Below are 25,839 nucleotides of genomic sequence, written 5' to 3'. Positions count from 1 at the left end.
AGCTTTAAATAAACCTTGACAGATATTTTCCCAGATACCTAAGGCTGCTGAATGGAATGTGTCACTGAGGAAGTACGAACTGTTAGAATGTGAAGACATGAATAGGGATATGCTGGATTTATCTTTATATCCTCAGTTCTAGCATAATGCCTCCTTTCAAAGTAAAAAGGCTTTAAGTAATGATTTTTACTTTGAAGTGAAATGGGCAAATATTTGTTATCTTTGGTCCAACTTTCTTGCCATGGTAAGTACTACATTTGAAGCATCTGAGAAGTAATTCTGACTCTTGGCCCTAGATCTTAAAGTGAGTAAGGTGAGCAGTGCATACATCTTTTTTTTTTTTTTTTTCCTTTCCATTTTACTGCATAGGACAGAGAGAAATTGAGAAGGGGAGATAAGAGAGTGAGAGAGCAAGACAGACACCCGCAGACATGCTTCACTGCTAGTGAAGAGTCCTCCCTGCAGATGGGGAGGCAGGGACTTTATGCACTTAACCGAGGGCACCAGGGGCCAGCCCCCTGAAGTGCATACATTTTCTACACTGGCTTTCTGACAGAACCTAAGAACTAAATCAGCACTGTCTGTGAATTTTCCCTTATGTGGTCTGATTCTTATTTCTTGAATAACAGCTAATATCAGTGTGCAAAAATTCATTTTCACTATAGCATAAATGTTTGCATGAATGAAAATGGAATAAAGCCTTGTTTTAAAATAGATACATAGCATTTTTTTCACATAATCAGCAATTTTTAGTCACTGAATGTAATATACTGTTATTAGACCACAACATGGAGAAGTCTCATTTTAGGAACAAAAATAAATCTCACATGAAAAAACATTTATTTTAAATTCACATAAAATACATTAAGAATACATTTAAGATTTTGACATAAAAGTACTCAGAAACAGAGAGGAGCTTTAAGATGTACAGGCTCCATTCTATCCAAAAAGCACGTATAAAAAGCATTTTTATAATTATTGATCATCTCCTCGTTGCCTTAAATTTCTAGATTTCCCATTTTCAATTCTTCTCTTCTTGAAGACTGGGGCTACTCCATCGGCCACAGCTCCAAGGGAAGTGACTGTTTTCTCTTTAAAGACCACTTTGGGCTCTTCACCATCATCAGCCTCTGAAGTTGCTACATACTCATTTTCAGTGCTTGGAAGTTCCAAATCTATGTCTTCTCTGAAATAGAAGCAGACAGTCTGAGTCCATGAAAACCCCAAGACAGAGTCCCCTGCACTACATGGGAGCATCTGCACAGGGGGTGCTCCGTGAGGGGTAGAGCAGTGCTGCCTGGTCTCTGCTTCTCTTTTCTCTTTCATTCTCCCTTTCTCTTTTGTCTCCCTAGATTGAGACAGAGAGGGAATGAAGCAAAGAAGAGAGTAAAAGAGGCCACAGATCACTGAAGATTCCTTCCTTGTAGTGGGCACTGGGCTTGGTCATGGGTTGCACATAGAAGCCATTTTGCTTATTCTCTTTGTCTTCCTCTTTCTATCTTTCTCTTTGCCTCTCAGCCCTTAATTACTAAAAAAAAAGGGGGGGGATCTACCAGGTATGGAAAAATTGTATAGGTGCAGCAGGAACTACAATAATAACATTGTAAACCTGGCAGCAAAACAACAACAGTAATAAAGTATCAAATACTTACTGAGACTCAACTTCTTGTTTAATTTCTTGCCATTCTCCATAGGGAGTTACTTTTTTGGGGGTTTTTGGTTTTTCTTTTGGAACTGATAAATTTTGCTCTTGGATATTTTTATTCTTCTTTCTTTCTGGTTCTATTGCTTTACTACTAATTTTACTTTTCTCCTGAAATATTAAAGATCAAAAAGTCAATACCTCGCTTATTCCCCCTCTTCCTCTCCCTGATTTTGACATAGGCAGAAAAACATGAAGAGAAAGATACCACATCAATAAAGTTCCCTCCAACACAGTGGGTCTAGGCTCAAACCTGACATACTTCAAAAGCAAAACGAACAGGATAAAACCAAAGACTTTTAACTCAGTTTTGTCATTAGTGCATAAACTTAAGTTTAAATTTCCATATAGCTGAATAGATGTATATAAAAAAACAAATGCTTATGTATTTGTTGTCTAAAATGTTAATGTTTCATAACCAAGGTTTCATTCATTTATTTTCTTTACCCACCAGAATTACAGCTGGGATTCAAAGCTTTTATGACTCTACCACTCCTGGTGGTCATTATTTTCTTTTCTTGAGAGAGAGTTGAGAGACACCAAAGTACTGCTCCAATGCTTACGAAACTTAGTTGGGTCCTCATGCATGGTAACTTGTGTACTCTACTGGGTGAACCATCTCCAACCCCAATACTGTTTTTTTGTTTGTTTTTACCAGAGCATTGCTCAACTCTGGCTTATGTACTGGGGATTGAACATGGGTCTTAGCAATATTGACTGTTTTCAGGCTGTGGTGTTTTTTTCTTCTTTTTCTCTTTCCCCTCTATAGTGAGGGCAGGATACAATACATCGGACATTTGATTTTTTTACACATCTCATTTTAGAATCACTCTCAACATTCCTATACCAAGAATGGTTACATATTAGTACCAACTGTAACACTCAAACCCCCAAATACTGCATATTAACTCTATCTAAAGGTAATCAGAAGGCAGGTTTAGATCTACAGCTACTTCAGGAAGCCATGAAGTCCTCTGCCTTATGTCTGTTCTGGGATCACACTCTTTTCATAAATATCCATCACAGTATTTTATTCAATTCAAGAAACAAGGACTGGGAGAAAGGTGGCAGATTTTAGAACAGTAATAGACAAAACCTTTTATGATCAAAACACTACAAAAAATGGGAACAGATGGAAAATTCCTGAAGATAGTGGAGTCTATATATAGCAAACCTACAGCCAACATCGTACACAATGATGAAAAATTGGAAACATTTCCACTCAGATCAGGTACTAGACAGGGATGCCCACTATCACCATTATTATTCAACACAGTGTTAGAAGTTCTTGCTATAGCAATCAGGCAGGAGCAAGGAATTAAAGGGATACAGATTGGAAGAGAAGTCAAACTCTCCCTATTTGCAGATGACATGATAGTATACACAGAAAAACCTAAGGAATCCAGCAATTATCTTTTGGATATCATCAGGCTACAAAATTAACATTCAAAAGTCAGTGGCATTCCTCTATGCAAACACTAAGTTAGAAGAAGTTGAAATCCAGAAATCAATTCCTTTTACTACAGCAACAAAAACAATAAAATATCTAGCAATAAACCTAACCAAAGAAGTGAAAGATCTGTATACTGAAAATTATGAGTCACTACTCAAAGAAATTGAAAAAGACACAAAGAAGTGGAAAGATATTCCATGTTCATGGGTTGGCAGAATTAACATCATTAAAATGAATATACTACCCAGAGCCATATACAAATTTAATGTTATCCCCATCAAGATCCCAAGCACATTTTATAGGAGAACAGAACAAATGCTACAAATGTTTATCTGGAACCTAGAATTGCCAAAACAATCCTGTGAAGAAAAAACAGAACCAGAGGCATCACACTCCCCAATCTCAAATTGTATTATAGGGCCACTGTCATCAAAGCTGCTTGGTACTGGAACATGAATAGACACACTGACCAGTGGAATAGAATTGAGAGCCCAGAAGTAAGCCCCCACACTTATGGACATCTAATCTTTGACAAAAATGCCCAGACTATTAAATGGGGAAAGCAGAGTCTCTTCAACAAATGGTGTTGGAAAAAATGGGTTGAAACATGCAGTGAAACTGAACCACTATATTTCACCAAATACAAAAGTAAATTCCAAGTGGATCAAGGACTTGGATGTTAGACCACAAACTATCAGATACTTAGAGGAAAATATTGGCAGAATTCTTTTCTGCATAAATTTTAAAGACATCTTCAATGAAACAAATCAATTACAAAGAAGACTAAGGCAAGCATAAACCTATGGGACTAAATCAAATTAAAAAGCTTCTGTACAGCAAAAGAAACCACTACCCAAACCAAGAAATCCCTCACAGAATGGAAGATCTTTTTTTTTTTTTTTAAAGAATTAGTTTATTCATGAGAAAGATAGGAGAGAAAGAACCAGACATCATTCTGGTACATGTGCTGCCAGGGATCAAACTCAGGACCTCATAGCTGAGAATCTAATGTTTGTTTTTTTTTTAATTTTTTATTTAAGAAAGGATTAATGAACAAAAACATAAGGTAGGAGGGGTACAACTCCACACAATTCCCACCACCCAATCTCCATAACCCACCCCCTCCCATGATAGCTTTCCCATTCTCTAGCCCTCTGGGAGCATGGACCCAGGGTCGTTGAGGGTTGCAGAAGGTGGAAGGTCTGGCTTCTGTAATTGCTTCCCCGCTGAACATGGACGTTGACTGGTCGGTCCATACTCCCAGTCTGCCTCTCTCTTTCCCTAGTAAGGTGTGTCTCTGGGGAAGCTGAGCTCCAGGACACATTGGTGGGGTCTTCAATCCAGGGAATCTAATGTTTTATCCACTGTGCCACCTCCTGGACTACATGGGAGAAGATCTTAACATGCCATACATCAGACAAGAGGCTAATAACCAGATATATAAAGAACTTGCAAATCTCAACAACAAGAAAACAAATAACACCATCCAAAAGTGGGGGGAGGACATGGACAGAATATTCACCACAGAAGAGATCCAAAAGGCCGAGAAACACATGAAAAAATGCTCCAAGTCTTTGATTGTCAGAGAAATGCAAATAAAGACCACCATGAGATACTACTTCACTCCTGTGAGAATGTCATACATCAGAAAAGGTAACAGCAGCAAATGCTGCAGAGGTTGTGGGGTCAAAGGAACCCTCCTGCACTGCTGGTGGGAATGTCAATTGGTCCAACCTCTGTGGAGAACAGTCTGAAGAACTCTCACAAGGCTAGAAATGGACCTACCCTATGATCCTGCAATTCCTCTCCTGGGGATATATCCTAAGGAACCCAACACACCCATCCAAAAAGATCTGTGTACACATATGTTCTTCGCAGCACAATTTGTAATAGTCAAAACCTGGAAGCAACCCAGATGTCCAACAACAGATGAGTGGTTGAGCAAGTTGAGGTCTATATACACAATGGTGACTTCACCATTTTCAGCCCATCTTGCATGGACCTTGAGAAATCCATGTTAAGTGAAATGAGTTAGAAACAGAAGGATAAATATGGAATGATCTCACTCTCAGGCAGAAGTTGAAAAACAAGATCAGAAAAGAAAACACAACTAGAACCTGAACTGGAATTGGCGTATTACACCAAAGTAAAAGACTCTGGGGTGAGTGGGTGTGGAGAATATAGATCCATGAAGGATGACAGAGGACCTAGTGAATGTCATATTGGTATATGGAAAACTGGGAAATGTTATGCATGTACAAACTACTGTATTTACTGTTGAATGCAAAACATTAATTCCCCAATAAATAAATTAAAAAAAATGTTTTATTCGTGGTCTGGGAGGTGGTACAGTAGATAAAGTGTTGGGACTCTCAAAGCATGAGGTCCTGAGTTCAATCGCCAGCATCACATGTACCAGAGTGATGTCTGGTTCTTTCTCTCTCTCCTCCTATCCCTCTTATTAATAAATAAATAAAATATTAAAAGTCTTATTAAAATAAGTAATGGTTACTACACCAAAGTAAAAGACTCTGGGGTGAGTGAGGGGAGGGTTCAGGTCCTGGAACAGGATGGCTGAGGACCTAGTGGGGGGTGTACTGTTATGTGGAAAACTGGGAAATTGCAAACTATTGTATTTACTGTCGACTATAAACCATTAGTCCCCCAATACAGAAATAAAAAAATAAATAAGGAATGTTGGGCTTATTTGGGTAGGGAGCACCACACTGTAAGCTGTACCAGAGCAGTAGCTCGGGGTAAAATAAAATAATAAAAAATGAAAAAGGTCATGCTCAGCTCTGGCTTTGGTGGTACAGAGAATGAATGTGGGATCTTGAGTCCTCAGGCATGAAAATCTTTTACATAATCATTATGCTATCTCCCTGTCCAGTCTAAAAAGTACTTTTGTAAATTGATGGGCTGTACCAAACTTACCTTAAATCTTATTTGCAGTTTTTGTGTTTTTGTAGGGAGCTCTTTTTTTTCAGCTTCCAGCTCTTTGTCTGAATCACTATGTGAATCTGATGTTTTAGACTCTTTTAGGGTGCAAATAAACTTTTCTTTGACTTTCCCAGAAGTCAGATTGCCAGAGTGTGGAATAACATCATCAGGTTTTTCCCATCTGGACTCTATTCAACATTTTGATAGTCATGTTATTAGTCAACAATAGTATTCAGAAGTAATTCCCAATATAACACTTCCTCTCCTTTCACTTAAGCATTTTTAAGTGATAACATTGCATCTACTTAAGACTATCATTTGATAAGAAGATAGCAAAAGTTCCCAAAGTTTTTGCTCTTATAAGGTTTTCATTTATTTATGGTTTTGCTGGGGTTTGGTGCCTGCACCACCACTCCTGGTGGCCACCCCCCCCCTTTTTCTTTTTACCTTTTATTTGATAGGAAAGAAACTGAGAGGGAAAAAGGAAAAATAGAAAGCTTTACTACTTATGAAGATTCTCCCCTGCAGGTGGAAACTGGAGGCTTGAACCTATGCCCATGCGTATGGTAACTGAGCTCAATTCAGTGCACAACTGCCCGGCCCCTCTACTATCTAACAGACACTAACTTAAAACAATCTGGACTCACACTTGTATTAATGAAAGTCCCAGGAGAAAAAAGAGACCTAAAGCTGGGCCTGTCTCTCCTTTCTTCTTTTCTCCCTCCATGTCTGTCTATCTGTCTGTCTGTCTCTCCTTTATTTATCAATGAAAGGAGGCATGAAAACATCTCTCAGGAACATGAGATGCACAGAATCGAACTCAGGGCCTCATAACTAAGAGTCCAAGACTTTATTCACTGTATCATCTCCCAGGCTTCCTGGGCAATAGTTCTAAGTACTTTCTCAATTTACCTGACACAAATTTCTATAAGCATATAATGGTGAGAATAAATCACATTTCCTGGAGTTTATTTCTCATAAATATTTCCTAGGACTTTCACAAAATAAAAACATACTGTGTAGATTTGAATAAATACATTTATTTTTTTATACTAGGAAACACAAAACTATTGAACTCTACTGCCACCCAGTGGCTTATTGGGCTTTTAGTAAAAACGATAGCATCTTTCAGTAAAATGCTATCTTTCTTTTTTCTTTTGTTTTTTTTTCCCTTCAGAGAGAAGAGGTAGAGTGAGAAAAAGACCTTAGCATCAAAGCTTCCTTCAGTATGGTAGAGAAAACCTCAAACCTAGTTTGTATAATGGCAAAGTAGCATATTATCCAGTGATTCCTCCCTTCCTTTCTTTTTTGTGCCCTGGGTTTATCACTGGGGCTCGGTACCTGCACTATAAATCCAATACTCCTGGAGTCCATTTATATTGGATAGGACAGGGAGTAATCTGAGAGGGGTAGGGGAGGTAGAGAGGGAGAAACACAGACACCAGCAATAACCCTGGAGGCAAAAATAAACAAATAAATGATCATATTCTTTGTTTATCTATTATTGGATAGAGACAAAGAGAAATTGAGATTAAAGGGGGACTAGAGACCTGCAGCCCTGCTTCACCACTTATGAAGTTCTCCCCCTGCAGGTGAGGACCAGGGACTTGAACCCAGGTCCTTGCACACTGTAATGTGTGTGCTAAACCAGTGCATCATCTGCCATGTTGTGCCCTCATGGCATTGTCAATTCCCAGCGATAGTTGGAGTGCTTTGGTTACTCCTCCCCCTTCCCATTCTCACAAGAGTTATTATCCTACCCTGGAGTGCTATGGTTACTCCTCCCCCTTCTCATTCTCAGGAGAGCTATTCCCATAAAAGTCCTCCTTCTTCCGCCCCCCTTTTTCTTGCCCGCATTTCACTTTGGTGGTTAGACGCAGGGAAGGTTGCTGCGCAAGGCGGCCATTTTTGCTACCTCCACGTGGCCCAAACTGCTGCTCTCTCACCCAACTCTGAGGTGCCAGCGCAAATAAAGGATTGTGCTCCCTTTCTGCTCCAAACCTCGTTTTTCTGCATCCCGCCGCCATCGCAAGCGACAAACCAGGTGCACCACCTCCTGGCCCCAGGATCTATTCTTTAATTGGATAGAGACAGCGAGAAATTGAGAGGGAAAGGGGGAGATAAGACACCTGCAAAACAGTTACAAAGCTTCCCCCCTGCAGGTGGAGATTGCGGCCTTCAACCTTGGTTCTCATGTATTGTAGCACATACGGTTTATCACATATGGTTTATAAAGAAAAGAAATGGTGAGATGAATCAGGTATCCCTATGGCATCTCCCAAGGTAATTTCACTTCTAAAACAATCATGATAAAAATCAGTAATGGCAAGGAAAGCAAAAATAATTTTTTTAACATTTATGAATATTAATTAGTTGAAAATAATGCATAGTTCAGTATACTGTGTGGACATATTTTGACTTTTTTGGTTATATTAATAATTTATTTATTTTTATTGCCAACAGGGTTACTGTAAGGGTGTGGCTCCAGTACAACAAATCCACTATGCTGGGCAGCCATTTCCCCTCCCCTGCCCCTTTGCTTTCTTGTATGTGACAGGACAGAGGAACTGAGAGGGAAGGGAGAGATAAAGGGGAAGAAAGAATGAGGCACATGCAGCACTGTGTCATCACTTGTGAAGTTCCCTGCTCAGGGTGGGATTTGGGGGCTTGAACCAGTGTCTTTGAACATGGTAATGTCTACACTCTAGCAGGTACACCACTGCCTGGCCCCTATTCTTTTTTAAATTATAAAATAATAATAATAACACTTGGTATAAACTATGTTTGTCACTGTTAAAATTCCCACGTTCAGATTTTTAAAAAAATTTTTTAAATATTTATTTATTCCCTTTTGTTGCCCTTGTTGTTTTATTGTTGTGGTTATTATTGTTGTCATCATTGTTGGATAGGACAGAGAGAAATGGAGAAAGGAGGGGAAGACAGAGAGGGGGAGTGAAAGACAGACACCTGCAGACCTGCTTCACCGCCTGTGAAGCGACTCCGCTGCAGGTGGGGAACCAGGGCTCAAATTGGGATCCTTACTCTGGTCCTTGTGCTTTGTGCCACCTGTGCTTAACCACTGCGCTACAGCCTGACTCCCAAGTTCAGATTATTTATCAGCAGACTACTAAACAGTTCTGGGTACCATTTTAGACATCCAAAATAAAAAAAGTTAACACTTACCTCCCGTTTCTGTATTATAATAATAAGTATGACCATCTTCACTTAAACCTTCTACCCAAACATTCTTCGCTGCTGTCTAGTGAGAGGAAAAAATAATGGCAGAACTTAAAAAATAATGAAGTGGTTACATATTGCATAACCAAGGCTACCTTTCACTTTAAAAATATTTATTTACAAGTTTATTTATTTATTTACTTAAGAAAAATTGGGGAGGGAAGAGAGAGAGAGAATATGAGTATCATTCTGGTACATGTGCTGCCAGGGATCCAACTTGGGACCTCATGCTCTTGAGACTGATGCCTTATTTACTGCACCACCTCCTGGGCCACCCTTTACCTTTCTTCTTGATACTTGGGAGCTAATGTTGTAGTCCAGAAAACTTGGTTTGTGTTAACAATGAATTAACTTTCATGAAGAGAATGTCAGAATCCTAAAAGCCAGTAACAGATCTTTTTACCAGAGCACAGATCAGCTGTGGCTATTTTTTTTTTTTACCAGAAGACTGCTCAGCTCTAGCAGGAGAGTCTCTTTGCATAACCATCATGCTGTCTACCCTTGCTTCAGCTGTGGCTTATGGTGGTGATGGTGAGGTGGACTGAACCTGAGACTTCGGAGCCTCTGGCCTGGTAGTCTACATGCTATCTACCCTGCCCACTAGAAACAATTCTTTTTTTTAATATTTATATATTTATTCCCTTTTGTTGCCCTTGTTGTTTTATTGTTATTGATGTCATTGTTGTTGGATAGGACAGAGAGAAATGGAGAGAGGAGGGGAAGATAGAGAGGGGGAGAGAAATACACCTGCAGATCTGCCTCACTGCCTGTGAAGCGACTCCCCTGCAGGTGGAGAGCCAAGGGCTTGAACCAGGATCCTTAAGCTGGTCCTTGCACTTTGCGCCATCTGCACTTATAACCACAGCACTACTGCCCGACTCCCAATTTTTTTTTTAATATTTTTATTTCCTTTATTTTTGAGAGAGATGCAGAGAGACATAGAGAGAGAAAGAGAGAGAGAAACACCAGAGCACTGCTCAGCTCTGGCTGACGGTGGTGCAGGGATTTGAACCTCAGGCATGAGAGTCTGTTTGCATAACCATTATGCTACCTCCCCCACCCCTTTTTTAAATTAATTAATTTATTTTCCCTTTTGTTGCCCTTGTTGATTTTTATTATTGTTGTGGCTATTATTATTGTTATTGATGTCGTCACTGTTAGGACAGAGAGAAATGGAGAGAAGAGGGGAAGATAGAGAAGGGGGAGTGAAAGATAGACACCTGCAGACCTGCTTCACCGCTTGTAAAGCGACTCCTCTGCAGGTGGGGGGCCGGGGGCTCGAAGTAACAATTCTTTACAGATAGTGGAACAGAAAGTGACTACTATCCACTTTAATTCCACTAGTAATATTTGCCCTACAGGAAGTTTTTTGGATAGACAACATTTGCTCACCTCCACCCACTCTTTTAACAGAAGGATTACAGGGACAGTGTGTGCTTGGGTGAAAAGGAAGAAGGGAAAGACTGTGGGTGGGACTACATAAAGCAATGTGTTTAATACAACTGCAAAATCCACCAAAGCCAATCACTTTAAAGAACAGAAAGGTGCTATTAATGTGCTTCAATTACCTTTTTTAATTCTCCTTCAAATCCTTCTGGTTTCTCCCACTGAGATGCTTAAAACAAAATACATTGGATTTATAACATCTTTTTACTTTAAAAACTCCAAAAATTAATTGTTGCAAAAATTAGATTAGAAGCTACAAATGTTTATCTGGAACCAGAAAAGACCTAGAACTGCCAAAACAATCTTGAGAAGAAAGAACAGAACTGGAGGCATCACACTCCCAGATCTCAAATTGTATTATAGGGCCACTTTCATCAAAACTGCTTGGTACTAGAACATAAATAGACACACTGACAAGTGGAATAGAATTGAGAACCCAGAAATAGGTCCCCACACCTATGGACAAAGATATATAGATAGATAGATAGATAGATATAGATATATAGATATATATACATATATACCTTACCAAACTCAGCAACAAGAAAACAAATGACCCCACCCAAAAATGGGCAGAGGATATGAACAGAGTATTATCCATAGAAGAAATCCAAAAGGCCAAAAAATGTGAGAAAATGTTCCAAGTTATTGATTATCAGAGAAATGCAAATAAAGACAACAATGAGATATCACTTCACTCCTGTGAGAATGTCATACATCAGAAAAGGTAGCAGCAAAAAATGCTGGAGAGGTTGTAGGGACAAAGGAACCCTCCTGCACTGCTGGTGGAAATGTCAATTGGTCCAACCCCTGCAGAGAGCAGTCTGGAGAACTGCCTTTGTAACATAAAATGAAAGTCTTTTATCACTTGATCCAACATTAACTAGTTTCAATAAAAAATGAACTATCAGCTATTGTTCTCCATTATTTCTATGCCTTACCTCCTGTGATAAGATCGTAATAGTAATGATAACCGTCAGAAGTTAGGCCTTCTACCCATCTGCCCTTTGAAGGTTCTTTCTTCTTTTTCTTCTTTTCTTTTTGCTGATTTGATGCAGAGGGAGTTGGGACAGTGGTGGTTACTGGTGTTATGCTTGGCTCTGGAATTTCTAGAGAACAGATGAGAGAGTACATTAGCATAAACTATATACTGCTGGCATAGAACATTAGCAGTATTATTCCACTCAAAAATGTAACAAGGGATGGTGAAATAGCTCACTTGGATAGTATGCCAGGCACACAATCCAGACTTGAGCCTGACCCGGCCCTTTAAAAAAACTTTAGTGCTGTGGTCTCTTGCACTTTCTCTCTTGTCTTTCTACCTCTCTTTAAAGACAAACACCTAAAAGTTTCATTAGGAAACTCAATATGTAATTATAAGGTTTATTTGGAAAGCTAAATATGTATAAATATCCAGGAGGATAATGAAAAAGAGGTGATAGTGGGTAGGGAGGTGGCTGAATGGACAGAGCACTGGACTTGAACTGTGAAGCCCTGGGTTTATTTCCCCAGCATTATGTAAGTCACATTGATGTTGAGGCCTTTCTCTCCCTCTCTCCTCTTTCTCATAAAAAAATTTAATATATGTTTTAAGAAGTGAATGGTATTAAGCATTAAAATTTTATTCTAAACCTATGGCTTGAGAAATCTATTAAAGTAAAACTGACTTTTTTATGCTACATACTAACCTTTTTTTTCCTTCAGTGGTTGAGCCTCCTGTGTGTACAGTTCCATATATATAGAAAAAGTAGCTCCCATGTGCTGCCAAAGCTCAAAAAAATGCAGTAAGGCACACACTCTATTGGGTGAATTATCTCCCAGCCCCTTACTGTTAAACTTAAAAAAAAAAATTTTGGGGGGAGAGTCGGGCTGTAGCGCAGCAGGTTAAGCGCAGGTGGTGCAAAGCACAAGGACCGGCATAAGGATCCCCGTTCGAACCCTGGCTCCCCACCTGCAGGGGAGTCACTTCACAGGCGGTGAAGCAGGTCTGCAGGTGTCTATCTTTCTCTCCTCCTCTCTGTCTTCCCCTCCTCTCTCCATTTCTCTCTGTCCTATCCAACAACGACAACAATAATAACTACAACAATTAAACAACAAGGGCAACAAAAGGGAATAAATAAATAAAATAAATATTAAAAAAAAATTTTTTAAAGGGGGTTGGGCAGTAGTAGCACAGCGAGTTAAACGCACATGGCATGAATCTCAAGGACCAGTGTAAGGATCCCAGTTCGAGCCCCTGGCTCCCCACCTGCAGGGAGTTGCTTCACAAGGGGTGAAGCAGGTGTCTATCTTTCTCTCCCCCTCTGTCTTCCCCTCCTCTCTCCATTTCTCTCTGTCCTATGCAACAACAACGATAGCGATAACAACAATGATAAACAAGGGCAACAAAAGGGAAAAAAATGGCAGTGGATTCATAGTGCAGGCACCAAGCTCTAGCGATAACCCTGGAGGCAAAAAAAAAAATTAATGTACTAATACAAAATATTGAGGGGGAAGAGAAAGAACCAGAGCATCAATCTGGCATAAGGAATGCCAGGGATCAAAGTTAGGATTCATGCTCCTAAGTTCAATGCCCTACTCAATGCCACCTCCTAGACCCTCACTGTCATAATTTTAAATGAATGTGTATACCTTCTTTAAGGAAACAAGCATGTGAAAAATATTTAACAGAAAAAAATCATTGGGGGGTTGGGCAGTAGGGCAGCGGGTTAAGCAGACATGGTGCCAAGCACAAAGATGGGCCTAAGGATTTCGGTTCAAGCCTCCGGCTCCCTACCTGCAGGAGGGGGGGGGGGTCACTTCACAGGCAGTGAAGCAGGTCTGCAGCTGTCTATTTTTCTCTCCCCCTGTCTTCCCCTCCTCTCCCCCTTTCTCTCTGTCCTATCCAACAACAACAGCTATAACAACAATAATAACAGCTATAACAATAATAACAACCACAACAAGGGCAACAAAATGGGAAAAATAGCCTCAAGGAGCATTGAATTCATAGTGCTAGCATTGCGCTCCAGTGATAACCCTGGAGGCAAAAAAAAAAGGTGCTTGTTTGTCAGCACATATATAAAAATTGGAATAGTACATACAGAGCAGGTTTGCATGGTGACTGTGCAAGGATAATACTAATTTGTGAAGTTTTTTTTTTTGTAATTTTATTTATTTATCTTCCCTTTTGTTGCCCTTGTTGTCTTTTTTTTATTGTTGTTGTAGTTGATGTCGTCATTGTTGGATAGGACAGAGAGAAATGGAGAGAGGAGGGGAAGACAGAGAGGAGGAGAGAAAGACAGACACCTGCAGATCTGCTTCACCGCCTGTGAAGCGACTCCCCTGCAGGTGGGGAGCCGGGGGCTCGAACCGGGATCCTCATGCCGGTCCTTGCACTTAGCGCCACCTGCGCTTAACCCGCTGCGCTACCACCCGGCTCCCAAATAAAAAGCCTTTTTTTTCTTTTTTTTTTTTTAATTTGTGAAGTATTTTGTATTTTTAAAAATGCTAGTGGATAGGGAGAATACAGATCCAAGAAGGACGACAGAGGACCTAGTGGGGGTTGCACTGTTATATGGAAAACTGGGAAATGTTATGCATGTACAAACTATTGTATTTACTGTTGAATGTAAAACATTAATTCCCCAATAAAGAAATAAAAAAATGCTTTACTATTTGTTTTGGATACAGAACAAACTGAGAGGGAAGGAAGTGGTGGAGAGGGACAGACAGACACACCTGTAGCACTGTAGCATTCATGAAGCTTCCCCCTGCAGGTGGGGCCTGGGGGATTGAACTCAGGTCCTTGCACACCGTGATGTGTGCACTTTACCAGGTGTGCCACCACCCAGCCCCAGCATTCCATGTTTTTAATAAAGAAAAAAAAAAAATAAACCTTTATGTTTGTGAAAATAATATACACTCCCCTTAAAATGAACAACATCCAGGATTTTTTTTTTTCCCCACCAGAGTTATTGCTGGGGCTCTATACCTACACAGTATTTCTCCCAGTGGCCATTTTTTGTTTGTTCCTTTAGATCAAGGATGAAAAATAGATATACAGAAGGAGAGAGGCAGAAAAAGAGAGAGACATCACAACTTGTGATGCTTGTGGATCTCACGTGGTTGCTGCATCCTTGTGTATGGTCATGTGTATACTCTATGGGGTGAGCCACCTTCTAGCCTCATTATGGACTTTTTTTTTGTTATTAAATAGTGTGTGTGTGTGTGTGTGTATAAGAGAGAAAGACACTAAAGTATCTTTCTGTCACTTTGCTTTTCTTTTTGTAGATACAGAGAAGGCAGAGAGTCAGAGATCATAGCACCTAGGCTTCCTTCAATATTGTGGGGGCCAGGCTTGTACACATGACAAAGCAGCACACTTTTTAAAAAGTTGTTATAATTCAGAGGACCTAGTGGGGGTTGTATTGTTATATGGGAAACTGGGGAATGTTATGCATGTACAAACTACTGTACTTACTGTTGAATGTAAAACATTAATTCCCCAGAAAAAAAAAAAAGCAAAAAAAAAAAAAAATCCCCTGCACCACTATATACCAAAGCTGAGCAGTGCTCTAGTTAAAAATAAAATAAAATAAAATAAAATAAAAATTATCGCATGGTCCAGGATGTGGTGCAGTGGAAAAAGCACTGGATTCTCAACCATAAGGCCCCAAGTTCAATCCCCGGCAGCACAAGTCATGTCTGGTTCTTCCTCTGTCCTTCTTGTGAATAAGTAAGTTCTTAAAAAAGGGGGGGAGTCGGGCGGTAGCGCAGCAGGTTAAGTGCAGTGGGACAAAGTGCAAGGACTGGCGTAAGGATCCCAGTTTGGAAAAAAAAAAACAAACAAACAAACAAACTACCCATCTACCCCCTACAGGAGGATGGCTAAGCATGTGGCATCTTCCTATGAGTACTGAATTTCCTTTCCTTAACAAAAAGTAAATAAATCTATCATTTAAAAAAAAAAAAATTATAAATATTTATTTATTCCCTTTTGTTGCCCTTGTTGTTTTTTATTGTGTAGTTATTGTTGTTGATGCCGTTGTTGTTAGATAAGACAGCGAGAAATGGAGAGAGGAGGGGAAGAAAGAGAGGGGGAGAGAAAGATAGACACCTGCAGACCTGCTTCACCACCTGTGAAGCAACTCCCCTGCAGGTGGGGAGCAGGGAGCTCGAACTGGGATCCTTACGCCAGTCCTTGCGCTTTGCACCACCTGTGCTTAATCCGCTGTGCTATCACCTGACTGAGCAGCACACTTTCTTTTTTTTTTTAATATTTTATTTTATTTATTTATTCCCTTTTGTTGCCCTTGTTGTTTTATTGTTGTAGTTATTATTGTTGTTGTCGTTGTTAGGACAGAGAGAAATGGAGAGAGGAGGGGAAGACAGAGAGGGGGAGAGAAAGACACCTGCAGACCTGCTTCACCGCCTGTGAAGCGACTCCCCTGCAGGTGGGGAGCCGGGGTTCGAATGGGGATCCTTATGCTGGTCCTTGTGCTTTGCGCCATCTGCGCTTAACCCGCTGCGCTACAGCCCGACTCCCAGCACACTTTCTAAGTGAGTTATTTCTCTGGCCTTATCTTTCTTGTTTTTAATGCTGTATAGGAAATTAAATGGGTCTCATACTTTATATAAAGCATGCATTCTACCACTGAGTCATCTTCCTAGTTCCCAGGATAGTAGTCTAATTACAACTTTTTAAAAATATATTTTTATTTGTTTAGTGAACAGAAACAGAGAAATTAAGAGGGGAGGGGGAGACAGACAGGGAAAGACACCTGCAGCACTGCTTCATCACTCATGAAACTGCCCAGAGGCAGGTGGGGGACAGGGGCCTGAACCCTGAACCTTGCACATAATATGTGCATTCAACCAGGTGTGCCACCAACCCTACCTCTGCAAACATTCTTAGGAAGTCAATTAAAGCCAACTACTCAGCTTAAAAATGTAGTTGAAAGTAGTGTATGTAAAAGATACCAGGGCCTCATAAATTTATATTCCAATGCTTCCAGGCTGACACTTTTATTCTTTTTATTTCTGAGAGGGAAAGGGAAAAGGAGTAGGGTAAGGGGAGGGGAGGATGGGGAGGGACCACAACATCACTCCACTCTGGAGTTTTTTTTTAGGCACTATGGTGCATCCATGCAATGTTGGGGCTTAAACTGTGGGTTTCCTGCATGGTAAACTACTACATGCTCTACTGGGTGAGCTATAGAGCTCCCAATCTTGAAAATAGTTTTTATTGGACAGAAGAGATTACCATTCAGTGATGCTATCCTAATGTTATGCAAGATCAGTAACTATGATTTTTTTTTTTTTTTAACCAGAGCACCACTTAGCTCTGGTTGATGAGGTCTCGAAACTTTACATCAGGCTCAACCTGACGCTGTTGACTGGCTATGGAAGAAGGGCAAACTCTAGAAGAAGAAGAAAAAGAAGAAGAAGAAGGTGTGGGGGATTGAACCTGAGCCTTTGGAGCATCAGGAAAGAGAGTCCCTTTGCATAACCATTATGCTATCTATCCTCACCCTAAGATCTTCTGTAGGCCTAGTTTAAAGCTAATATATTTGCAACAGGAGTAATGCTCATAGGTTTCCAACTAAAATCAGTAACAAGATAGGTACATTCTATTTAAATAGTCTTTTTCTAGAGGCGAAGCCCCCAGGCCCCACTTGCAGAAGGAAAGCATCACCAGTGATGAAGCAGGGCTGCAGGTATCCCTCTCTCTTCCTATCTCCCCCTCCCTCTCAATTTCTGGCTGTCAATACCCAACAAATAAAGATAATTAAAAAAAATTTTTTTAATAGTTTTTTTCTAAACTGAGTTATCCTCAAACCCTTAAAATATCTATTTTCTTCTTCTTCTTCTTTTTTTTTTTTTTAAAGATCATTCAGGGGCCAGGTGGTGGTACACCTGGTTGAGTGCACATGCTCAGGGACCCAGGTTTGAGGCCCTGTCCCCACCTGCAGGGGGAAAGCTTTGCGAGAGTGGTGAAGCAGTGCTGCAGGTCTCTCTCCCTATCATTCCCTTCCCTCTTGATTTCTGATGGTCTCTATCCAATAAATCAATAAAGATAATAAAAAAGATCATATATATACACATATACATTTATACATGCACACATATATAAATAATTATTTATTGAATAGAGAAACAGAAATTGAGGAGAGGGGAAGGGTGAGGGAAAGTGAGAGACCTGCAGCACTGTTTCACTCATGAAGTTTCATCTCTACAGATGGGGTCTGCGATGCTTGAAAACACAAAAACATGATTCTCAGCTTTTACCATATGGGTAAAATGAACTTTGATTATAATCAAAGGATTAAATTTTAATAGACAATGAACCAGCTGAATAATTAATAATAGAATAACTAGTAAGCCCAAATGTCTCTGAAATGAATTACTGACCTAAGACAGAATTAGGTAAGCACCAATGTGGTATGGTGGTTGTGAATGGAGGTACTAATAAGACAAAGTTTAAAAAACAAAAATGGAAAATTCCAACCTAAACACAGCTGTGGGACACAGGGAAAGCACTATCAGTATACCCCCTGTGTATTACCTCTTGATGGAAAGAATAAGAATTCACTTAACATGACCTCTGATGTTATTTTTAAGACATGCAGATTGCTTTTTTACCTGACTCCAAGCCAAGCCTTTTTAAATCTTCTTGATATGCTTTCAGGGCAGCTTCCTCCATTGCAGCAAACTCCTTTGATGCCTTTTCTTCTTCCTTAGCCTTATCCAGGCTTTTCTGTTTAATCTAAGTAGAACATATATAATAGTGAAAGTCAGAAAAAGAATTGAAATTTACATAGAGAAATAAACAAACAAAAAGAAAATGATTGAATTACCTCACTGATCCTTTTGGCCACATTTTCCTTATGATTCTTTCCTCTTTCATGAAATTCAACACTCTTAAAAAGAAAAATAACTGCATAAACATCACAATGTTCATAGTAAAGTAGCAGAGTAAATACTGGAATGGAACATCACAAAACAAAGCAAAATGAAAGAAAAATAAAAATAAAGCAAAATGAGAGAAAACATAAATTAATGTAAATTGGCTTTTTTTTGGTTTAAATCAAACAGTGATAAGGAACTGAATTACAATGTTTATTATTATGACCTCTGACTAGGTTTCCTTTAGTGTTTAAAATAAACTGGTGGCCACATTAGTGAAGAAAAAAGGTATCTTTGATGACTATTCAGTGAACATGATTTTAAGGAGGACTCAAAAAGATACAAAGCTACAAGAGGAGTGGGAAAAAATTCCTACGTTCAAGAAATACCTCTCAACATAAAATGTCAAAGTTAAGTCTCTAGAATTTGTACTGCTTTCTCTATTGGCCACACTAGACAAGAAGCACACTAAACAATAAGCAATGATTCTTAGTAACTTTTTCCTCTAAACTGGGGGGAAAAAATAGACATTTAAAAGTTCCTCCTAGTAGCTGGGGAAATATCGCAAGTGGGAGAACCTTCATGTCCACAGCTCCTGGTTCAGACTGAATACAATGACTGTATGAGTGGTGCTCTGACTTGACTCTTCTCTCTGTCTCATATGAAACTACCTTTTTCTCTCTCTCATAAATAAATAAAATAAATAAATAAAAACACTTTACTTTCTTTGGTAGGAAACTGAGAAGGGGTGGGGATGTAGAATGGGAAAGAGAAAGACACCAGCAATATTGTTTTATCACTTAGGAGATTTCTCTCTTGCATATGGGGACTGAAGGTTTGAACCCTGGTCCTTGCACAAGACAACACATATCCTCAACTTGGAGTACCACTTCCTGGCCTCCAAAATAAATCTTAAAGAAAAAAAATGCTTCTGGGCGAGGGAGAAAATATAATGGTTATACAAAGAGACTCTCATTCCTGAGGCTCTGAGGTCCTAGGTTCAATCCCTTGCATCACCATAAGCTAGAGGTGAGCAGTGCTCTGGCAGAAAATAAAATCCTCCTAATTTTTCAATACTATACTTTTACATTGAATCATAGTGGAAACAGTACCAAGTGTAAACCTCCTATGGAGTTAATTTTTACATTATCAAAATTAGAAATACATTTACTCCTGACTGCATATTTCATTTCTGGAAATGTATTATATAGATATACCTGTACATATATTAAACAATGTTATGTACAAGGTCATTCACTGTAGCACTGTATGTAAAAAAAAAAATCTAAGTTTCACATTTATAGAACTGATTTAATACAGTACTTTCTTAATAAGCTACTGTTATAGGCAAGCCTGTATACTGATATGGAAACAACATCAGGGCCAGGTGGTGGTGCACCTGGTTGAGTGCACAAGTTACAATGTGCAAGGACCCAGGTTCGAGCTTCTGGTCCCCACCTGCAGGGGAAAAGCTTTGTGAGTGGTGAAGCAGGGCTACAGGTGTCTCTTTCCCTCTTTCCTTCCCAATTCCCTTTTGATTTCTGGCTGTCTCTACCAATAAATAAAGACTTCTATCTAGAGTCATCAAAATAGCTTACCACATGATCCAGGTTTAAGCCTGGCTAAATCCCACTGAAGCTTAGGTCCCTTTTACTTTCTTTCTCTGTTTCTCTATCTAAAAACAAACCATACCAGACAAAACCCTTGTATCTATCTATTTGCATACAGAAATAATGGAGGGCCAGTGGAATGAATCAGCAGTAAAGTGCTCTGGTCTTTCTTATTAAAATAAAAATGAATGAAACATTTAATTATTATTATTATTTTTTAACAAAACAAAGTGGCTCTGGGGCTACAGAGATAGAATCATGGTTATGGGGAGTCGGGCGGTAGCACAGCAGGATAAGCACACATGGCGCAAAGTGCAAGGACCAGCAAAAGGATCCAGGTTTGAGCCATCTGGATCCCCACCTGCAGGGGAGTCGCTTCACAGGTGGTGAAGCAGGTCTGCAGGTGTCTTTCTCTCCTCTTCTCAGTCTTCCCCTCCTCTCTGTCCTATCTAACAACAATAATAACTACAACAATAAAACAAGGTCAACAAAAGGGAATAAGTATTTTTTAAAATACATGGTTATGCAAAAGTCGTTGATGTCTAAAACTCTGAGGTCCCAGGTTCAATCCCTGACACCACTATAAGCCAGAGCAGAGCAGTGCTCTGGTTCTATAAATAAAACAAAACAAGACAAAACAGACTGATAAAAAGTATGACTGGTTGCTGGAGACATGGCACAGGTGATAAAGCCTTGGATTCTCATGCATGAGGTTCCAAGTTTGATCCCTAGCACCAAACGTGCAAGGGTGATGGTTTGGTTCTCTTTTTTCCCCCCTCACTATAAATGAACAAATGAGTTCTTAGTAAAGTAAAATGGGACTCTGTAAGGCATAATCCTCTATTTTTTTAGATTTCCTAAAATTGTCAACCCACATATTAATATTAAACATTATTTACTTGTAAAAATTATTTATAATGAAAAATCAGTATGTATTAATAATTTAAGAAAATGAATAAAGTATCTTAGCAGAGATTATTTATTCTAGAAAACGTAATCAAACTAGGCGGCTGGGTGGTGATGCACTTGGTGGAATGTGCATATCACCATGTGCAAGGACGCAGGTTCAAGCCCTTTTTCCCAACCTGCAGGTGGCAAAGCTTCACAAATGGTGGAGCAGCGTTGTAGGACTCTTTATTTCTCTATCCCTCTCCTTTCAATTTTAGTCTCTAACCAAAATAAATAACTAGATAAAACTTAAAAAGTAAACCTAATAAATTTTATTGTAGAGTGGTCTGGGAGGTGGTACAGTAGATAAAGCATTGGACTCTCAAGTTTGAGGTTTTAAATTCAATCCCTGGCAGCACATGTACCAGAGTGATGTCTGGTTCTTTCTCTCGCCTTCTGTCCTTCTCATTAATAAACAAGTAAATAAATAAATACATTTAAAAAAATTTATTATACAGTCTAGGTACCTGCCAGGAAGAGATACCTGCAGTGACTTGTATAGGTTTTAAAACTTAGGGCATTTTTAAGGACAGGTTAAGCTAAACAAGATAGTCAGGAATTTTAGCAAGTATTAAAAAAAAATACTCCAAAGGAAAACACCTCCAAATACCCTTGAGACAATATTAAATATCTCCCAGAGAAATACATTGTTATGCATGAGGACCCAAGTTCAGGCCCCAAATCCCCCACCTTCAAGGGAGGAGCTTCACAAGTGGTGGACAGTGCTGGAGGTATCCTTCTCTATCTCGCCCCCCTTACATTTAAATTTCTTTCTCTATCCAAAATAAATTAAAAATAAATAAAAAATACATAAAAGAAATAGTGTTATTCTTTTAAAAACAATTTTTGGGGGATAATGAATTACAGCACCTTTTTTTTTTTTTTTTAATCAGAGCACTGCTCAGCCCTGGCTTATGGTGGTGCAGAGGACTGAGCCCGGGACTTTGGAGCTTTAGGTATGAGAGTCTTTTTTGCATAACCTTTATGCTATTTACCCCTGCCCAGCAACTTTGTTTATACATGTATGTGGTTTCTCAGTTTTGTGCAGCAGGTGTCTGCTACATATCCAGCTTTGCCATGTAAAAAAATAAATTGTAAAATATATTTAAAATATACTATTATTTACATAGTATGTATTCTAATTATAGATATGATATGCACAGAGGAATCAAGGGCACTGCTTTTGGCATTATGTTTTAAAGTGAATCTAGAATAAAGTTTTAAACACCTTTAAAAAATTTTCATAGTGTATTTATTTGATTAGACCTAGATACCCTCCTCACCTACTTCCTATTATACTTCTCTCACTCACTCCAAAGCTAACCTTATCAAAGTAAGGACTACAAAAGCTGAATAAGGGCAAGAGACTGGCATACTTTAATGATGACTCTTTAGTCACTATCAGGCCACCCCATCAGCTAGGGCCCTAGTCGGGGAGTCCTAAGATTCCCAGACATGAAGGGCCTAGACCTCGAATAGATCCCTCTCTCCATTGTTACCGGTCATCTCTATCAGGAACAACACAATAGATCAACAAGGGACCTTGCCCTCAACGTGGATCAACAACGGTAGAGAATGTTCCATCCTCTGAAGGGAGGATGGACAACATATTCAATGCTACATCTGAGGAAGATGGGTCCTGATATTGGGGCAGCTTGGAACGTTCGTACTCATGATCACAGAATGTGAGCTCAGATCTACAGGGATGCAGAGGTCACATAGGCTCCTAAACTGAATATGGGTTCCCAGATCACATCAAATTGATGGGGTTTACAGTCAACAATATTTATACCCCTTCCCCATATTTGGGAGCTACTCTCTTCCCTGGTCCAGCTTTCTGGTCCTTATTCCAGCCATGACATCATCTCCCCAGACAATAACTTGGAGTGACCTGCATATCAGATGTCAGGCTCAGGAAAAAAAAAAAAAAAAGTATAGTCATGGGCTTTTTGGAATATACAATAGGACTACTACCTACATAATGGAGAAAACTATCTACCTCCAGCTTACACATGAATAAAATTAACCCAATGTATATTTTTTTGAATGTCCAGTAACTGAAGCGATATAAAGAAACAATTAGAGGGGTCAGGTGGTGGTGCACCTGGTTAAGTGCACAGATTACAGTGCACAAGGACCTGGGTTCAAGCCCCTGATCCCCACCTGCAGGGGAAAAGCTTCACAAGTGATGAAGTAGGGCTGCAAGTGTCTGTCTCTCTCCTTCTCTATCTCCCCCTACCCTTTCAATTTCTCTGTCTCTGTCCTATAACAAATAAAAAAGAAGAAACAATTAGACTTAAAACATAATCAGGGAGTCGGGCGGTAGAGCAGCAGGTTAAGCGCAGGTGGCGCTAAGCACAAGGACCAGCGGAAGGATTCCGGTTCCAGCCCCCGGCTCCCCACCTGCAGGGGAGTCACTTCACAGGCGGTGAAGCAGGTCTGCAGGTGTCTGTCTTTCTCTCCCCCTCTCTGTCTTCCCCTCCTTTCTCCATTTCTCTCTGTCCTATCCAACAACAATGACATCAATAATAACTACAACAACAAAACAAGGGCAACAAAAGGAATAAATTAATTAAATTAAAAAAAATAATCAAATTTAAGCTAATAAAAAAGAAGGTTCAGTTTTCCTATGAAAAAACTGGAAATATTTTGAAAGTTATCAAGAGCAATGTGTATGAAAATGCTTTGCTTTCATGCCCAGCTTCAGTCCCTAGCACCATCATAAGTCAGAGCTGAGCAATGCTCTGATAAGAAAAAAAGGGGGGGCTTTATAAAATGTATTTAGAGGGAAGGGTAGATAGCATAGTGGTTATGCGAAGAGACTCTCAAGCCTGAGGCTCTGGAGTCACAGGTTCAATTCCCCATACCACAAGCTAGCGCTGAGCAGTGCTCTGATAAAATAAACCAATAAATAAATAAATAAAGTGTTTTTAGGTCAAAAGGAAATACTTCACATAAGAACAGTAACGTTAGAAGCTCTACAAGTGGAATTATCATACAGGCCTATTGTCTGCTATCCAGCACTTGCAGTAATCACAGAATTTCTTTGGTTGTGACTTCCAGTAATCTGCCCTGAAAAAAGTGAGAAAAAAAAGTGTAAGGTTATAATTCAGAAACATTTTCTATGCTTTCCATCTTCTTAAGAGTCTGAAATGCCAATGCCTGCTACTGAACCTTATTACATACACAACATCCTAAAACAATCAACAGAAACCGCTACCGAGAGATAGACAAGGTGTACAGAGGATTGAAAACACCCTTAAAATAACTTTTCCCAGGCCGGGTGGTGGCTCACCTGGTTGAGTGCACATTGCAGTGAGCAAGGACCCAGGTTCGAGCCCCTGGTGCCCACCTGCAGGGGTAAAGCTTCACAATTGGTGAAGCAGGGCTGCGGGTGATTCTCTGTCTCTCTTCCTCTCTATCTCCTCCTTCCCTCTCAATTTCTGCCAGTCTCTAACCAATTAATAAGTAGGGCTAATAAAAAAATTTAAAAATAACTTTTTCCCAAAGTCCTTGTGTACTGTCATGTGCGTGAAGAAATAAGGAGTATCTTAGAGCTGATGATTCTTTCTATTCCTGTCTGGCATTGTAGGAGGATGCTGTCGTGCAAGCCAGAAGAAAGCAGTGCAAGTCAGAAGGAAGCAGCACAGTGTGCTGTTAGGTTATTGCCACCAAGAAAAGGAAGAGTTCAAGATGGTGGTTCTTCCTAGATCATTCAATTAATGCACTTTGCTTTTGAGCCTTAGGGCAAGAGAGAGTGGGTGGAAAAGTCAAGGGTCGGCTCAGTTCGTTGCAGAAACTATCCCCCAAACGGAGCGCAATATGAGCGCGGGTGGTTCGCTTCCCACAGGCAGAGGCGGCCAACGTGGCCGCAGCTGAAACGTCGAGTTTCCCAACAGCCCGGGTTCGAGCCCCACAGAGGAAACAGGGAGCCTGCGGGCCCCCGGGGCGGAGGTGACGGCGGCGCTGCGCTCTCGCTCAGCCGGCCGCCTCCACACCTCGCCCGGTGCCACCTCCCCAGGGCGCCCCGCCGGCCGCAGCATTTCTCCGCCGGGAGAACCGGCCTCAGGGTGGGCGAAGAGGAGGCTGGTGATGGAGGGTGGAGGGAGAGAGACCCAGCGAGAAAGCCGCGTCGCCCAGGACCCCGTTTCGACCCCGGGCCCGGACTCACATGACTGGACCTGCGGCTGAGCGCGTCGCCCCGGGGCCGGGCTGAGGCTCGCCTGGCTCCACGCAGGGGCTAGGGGGCGCCGGCTGGTCACGGGGCCCGCGGTGTCTCCACACCGCGACCGACGTTCCACAGTTCCTCACTACGGGTGCCCACAAGGCTCAAGCGGAGTGCGCTACCCCCTCCCCCCCGCCCCAAAGGGGGCGGGGCTTCTCGCTACCCCGAGGCGGGGTCGCTATAAAAGGGTTGAGGTCACCGCCAAGGGACGATAATGCGACGGGACCAAAGCTGCACGGCAGGGACCTCGAGGCTTCAGTCATTCCTTCTTAGGTCGCTCCCTCTTTCTTTCTCTCTCTTTCCCCCTGGGGGTCCAGAACCTCCACCATCTTTCTAGGCTCGAGCTCCCGCCTCCACCCAGAACGCAAACAGCTGTTCCCAGCAGAGACGC

General features: G+C 40.6%; 1 protein-coding gene across 1 annotated transcript; it reads right to left on the bottom strand.

Annotated features, from left to right (window-relative positions):
- Positions 1-823: 823 nt before the first annotated feature.
- Positions 824-25,678, bottom strand: WBP4 (WW domain binding protein 4). Its single transcript, XM_016188847.2, has 10 exons — positions 25,395-25,678; positions 24,223-24,295; positions 18,617-18,679; positions 18,402-18,525; positions 11,720-11,887; positions 10,901-10,947; positions 9,279-9,354; positions 6,090-6,283; positions 1,653-1,813; positions 824-1,186 (listed from the first exon to the last, which is right to left on the bottom strand). Coding segments are annotated over exons 1-10 (1,119 nt in total). The 5' UTR covers positions 25,397-25,678; the 3' UTR covers positions 824-975.
- Between the last annotated feature and the right edge of the window lie 161 nt (positions 25,679-25,839).

Source organism: Erinaceus europaeus, chromosome 5 (assembly GCF_950295315.1).
Source record: "Erinaceus europaeus chromosome 5, mEriEur2.1, whole genome shotgun sequence".
NCBI classification, from domain to species: domain Eukaryota; kingdom Metazoa; phylum Chordata; class Mammalia; order Eulipotyphla; family Erinaceidae; genus Erinaceus; species Erinaceus europaeus.
This window is presented reverse-complemented; position numbering and strand designations above follow the sequence as displayed.

What these genes read in the sequence shown, in the direction of transcription:
- WBP4 (XM_016188847.2), bottom strand. An exon ending in TGGCCAAAAGGATCAGTGAG is followed by an intron (nt 18,526 to 18,616) that starts GTAATTCAATCA and finishes TGTTCTACTTAG; the next exon opens with ATTAAACAGAAAAGCCTGGA. An exon ending in TTATAATACAGAAACGGGAG is followed by an intron (nt 6,284 to 9,278) that starts GTAAGTGTTAAC and finishes AATGTTGAATAG; the next exon opens with AGTCCAGATGGGAAAAACCT.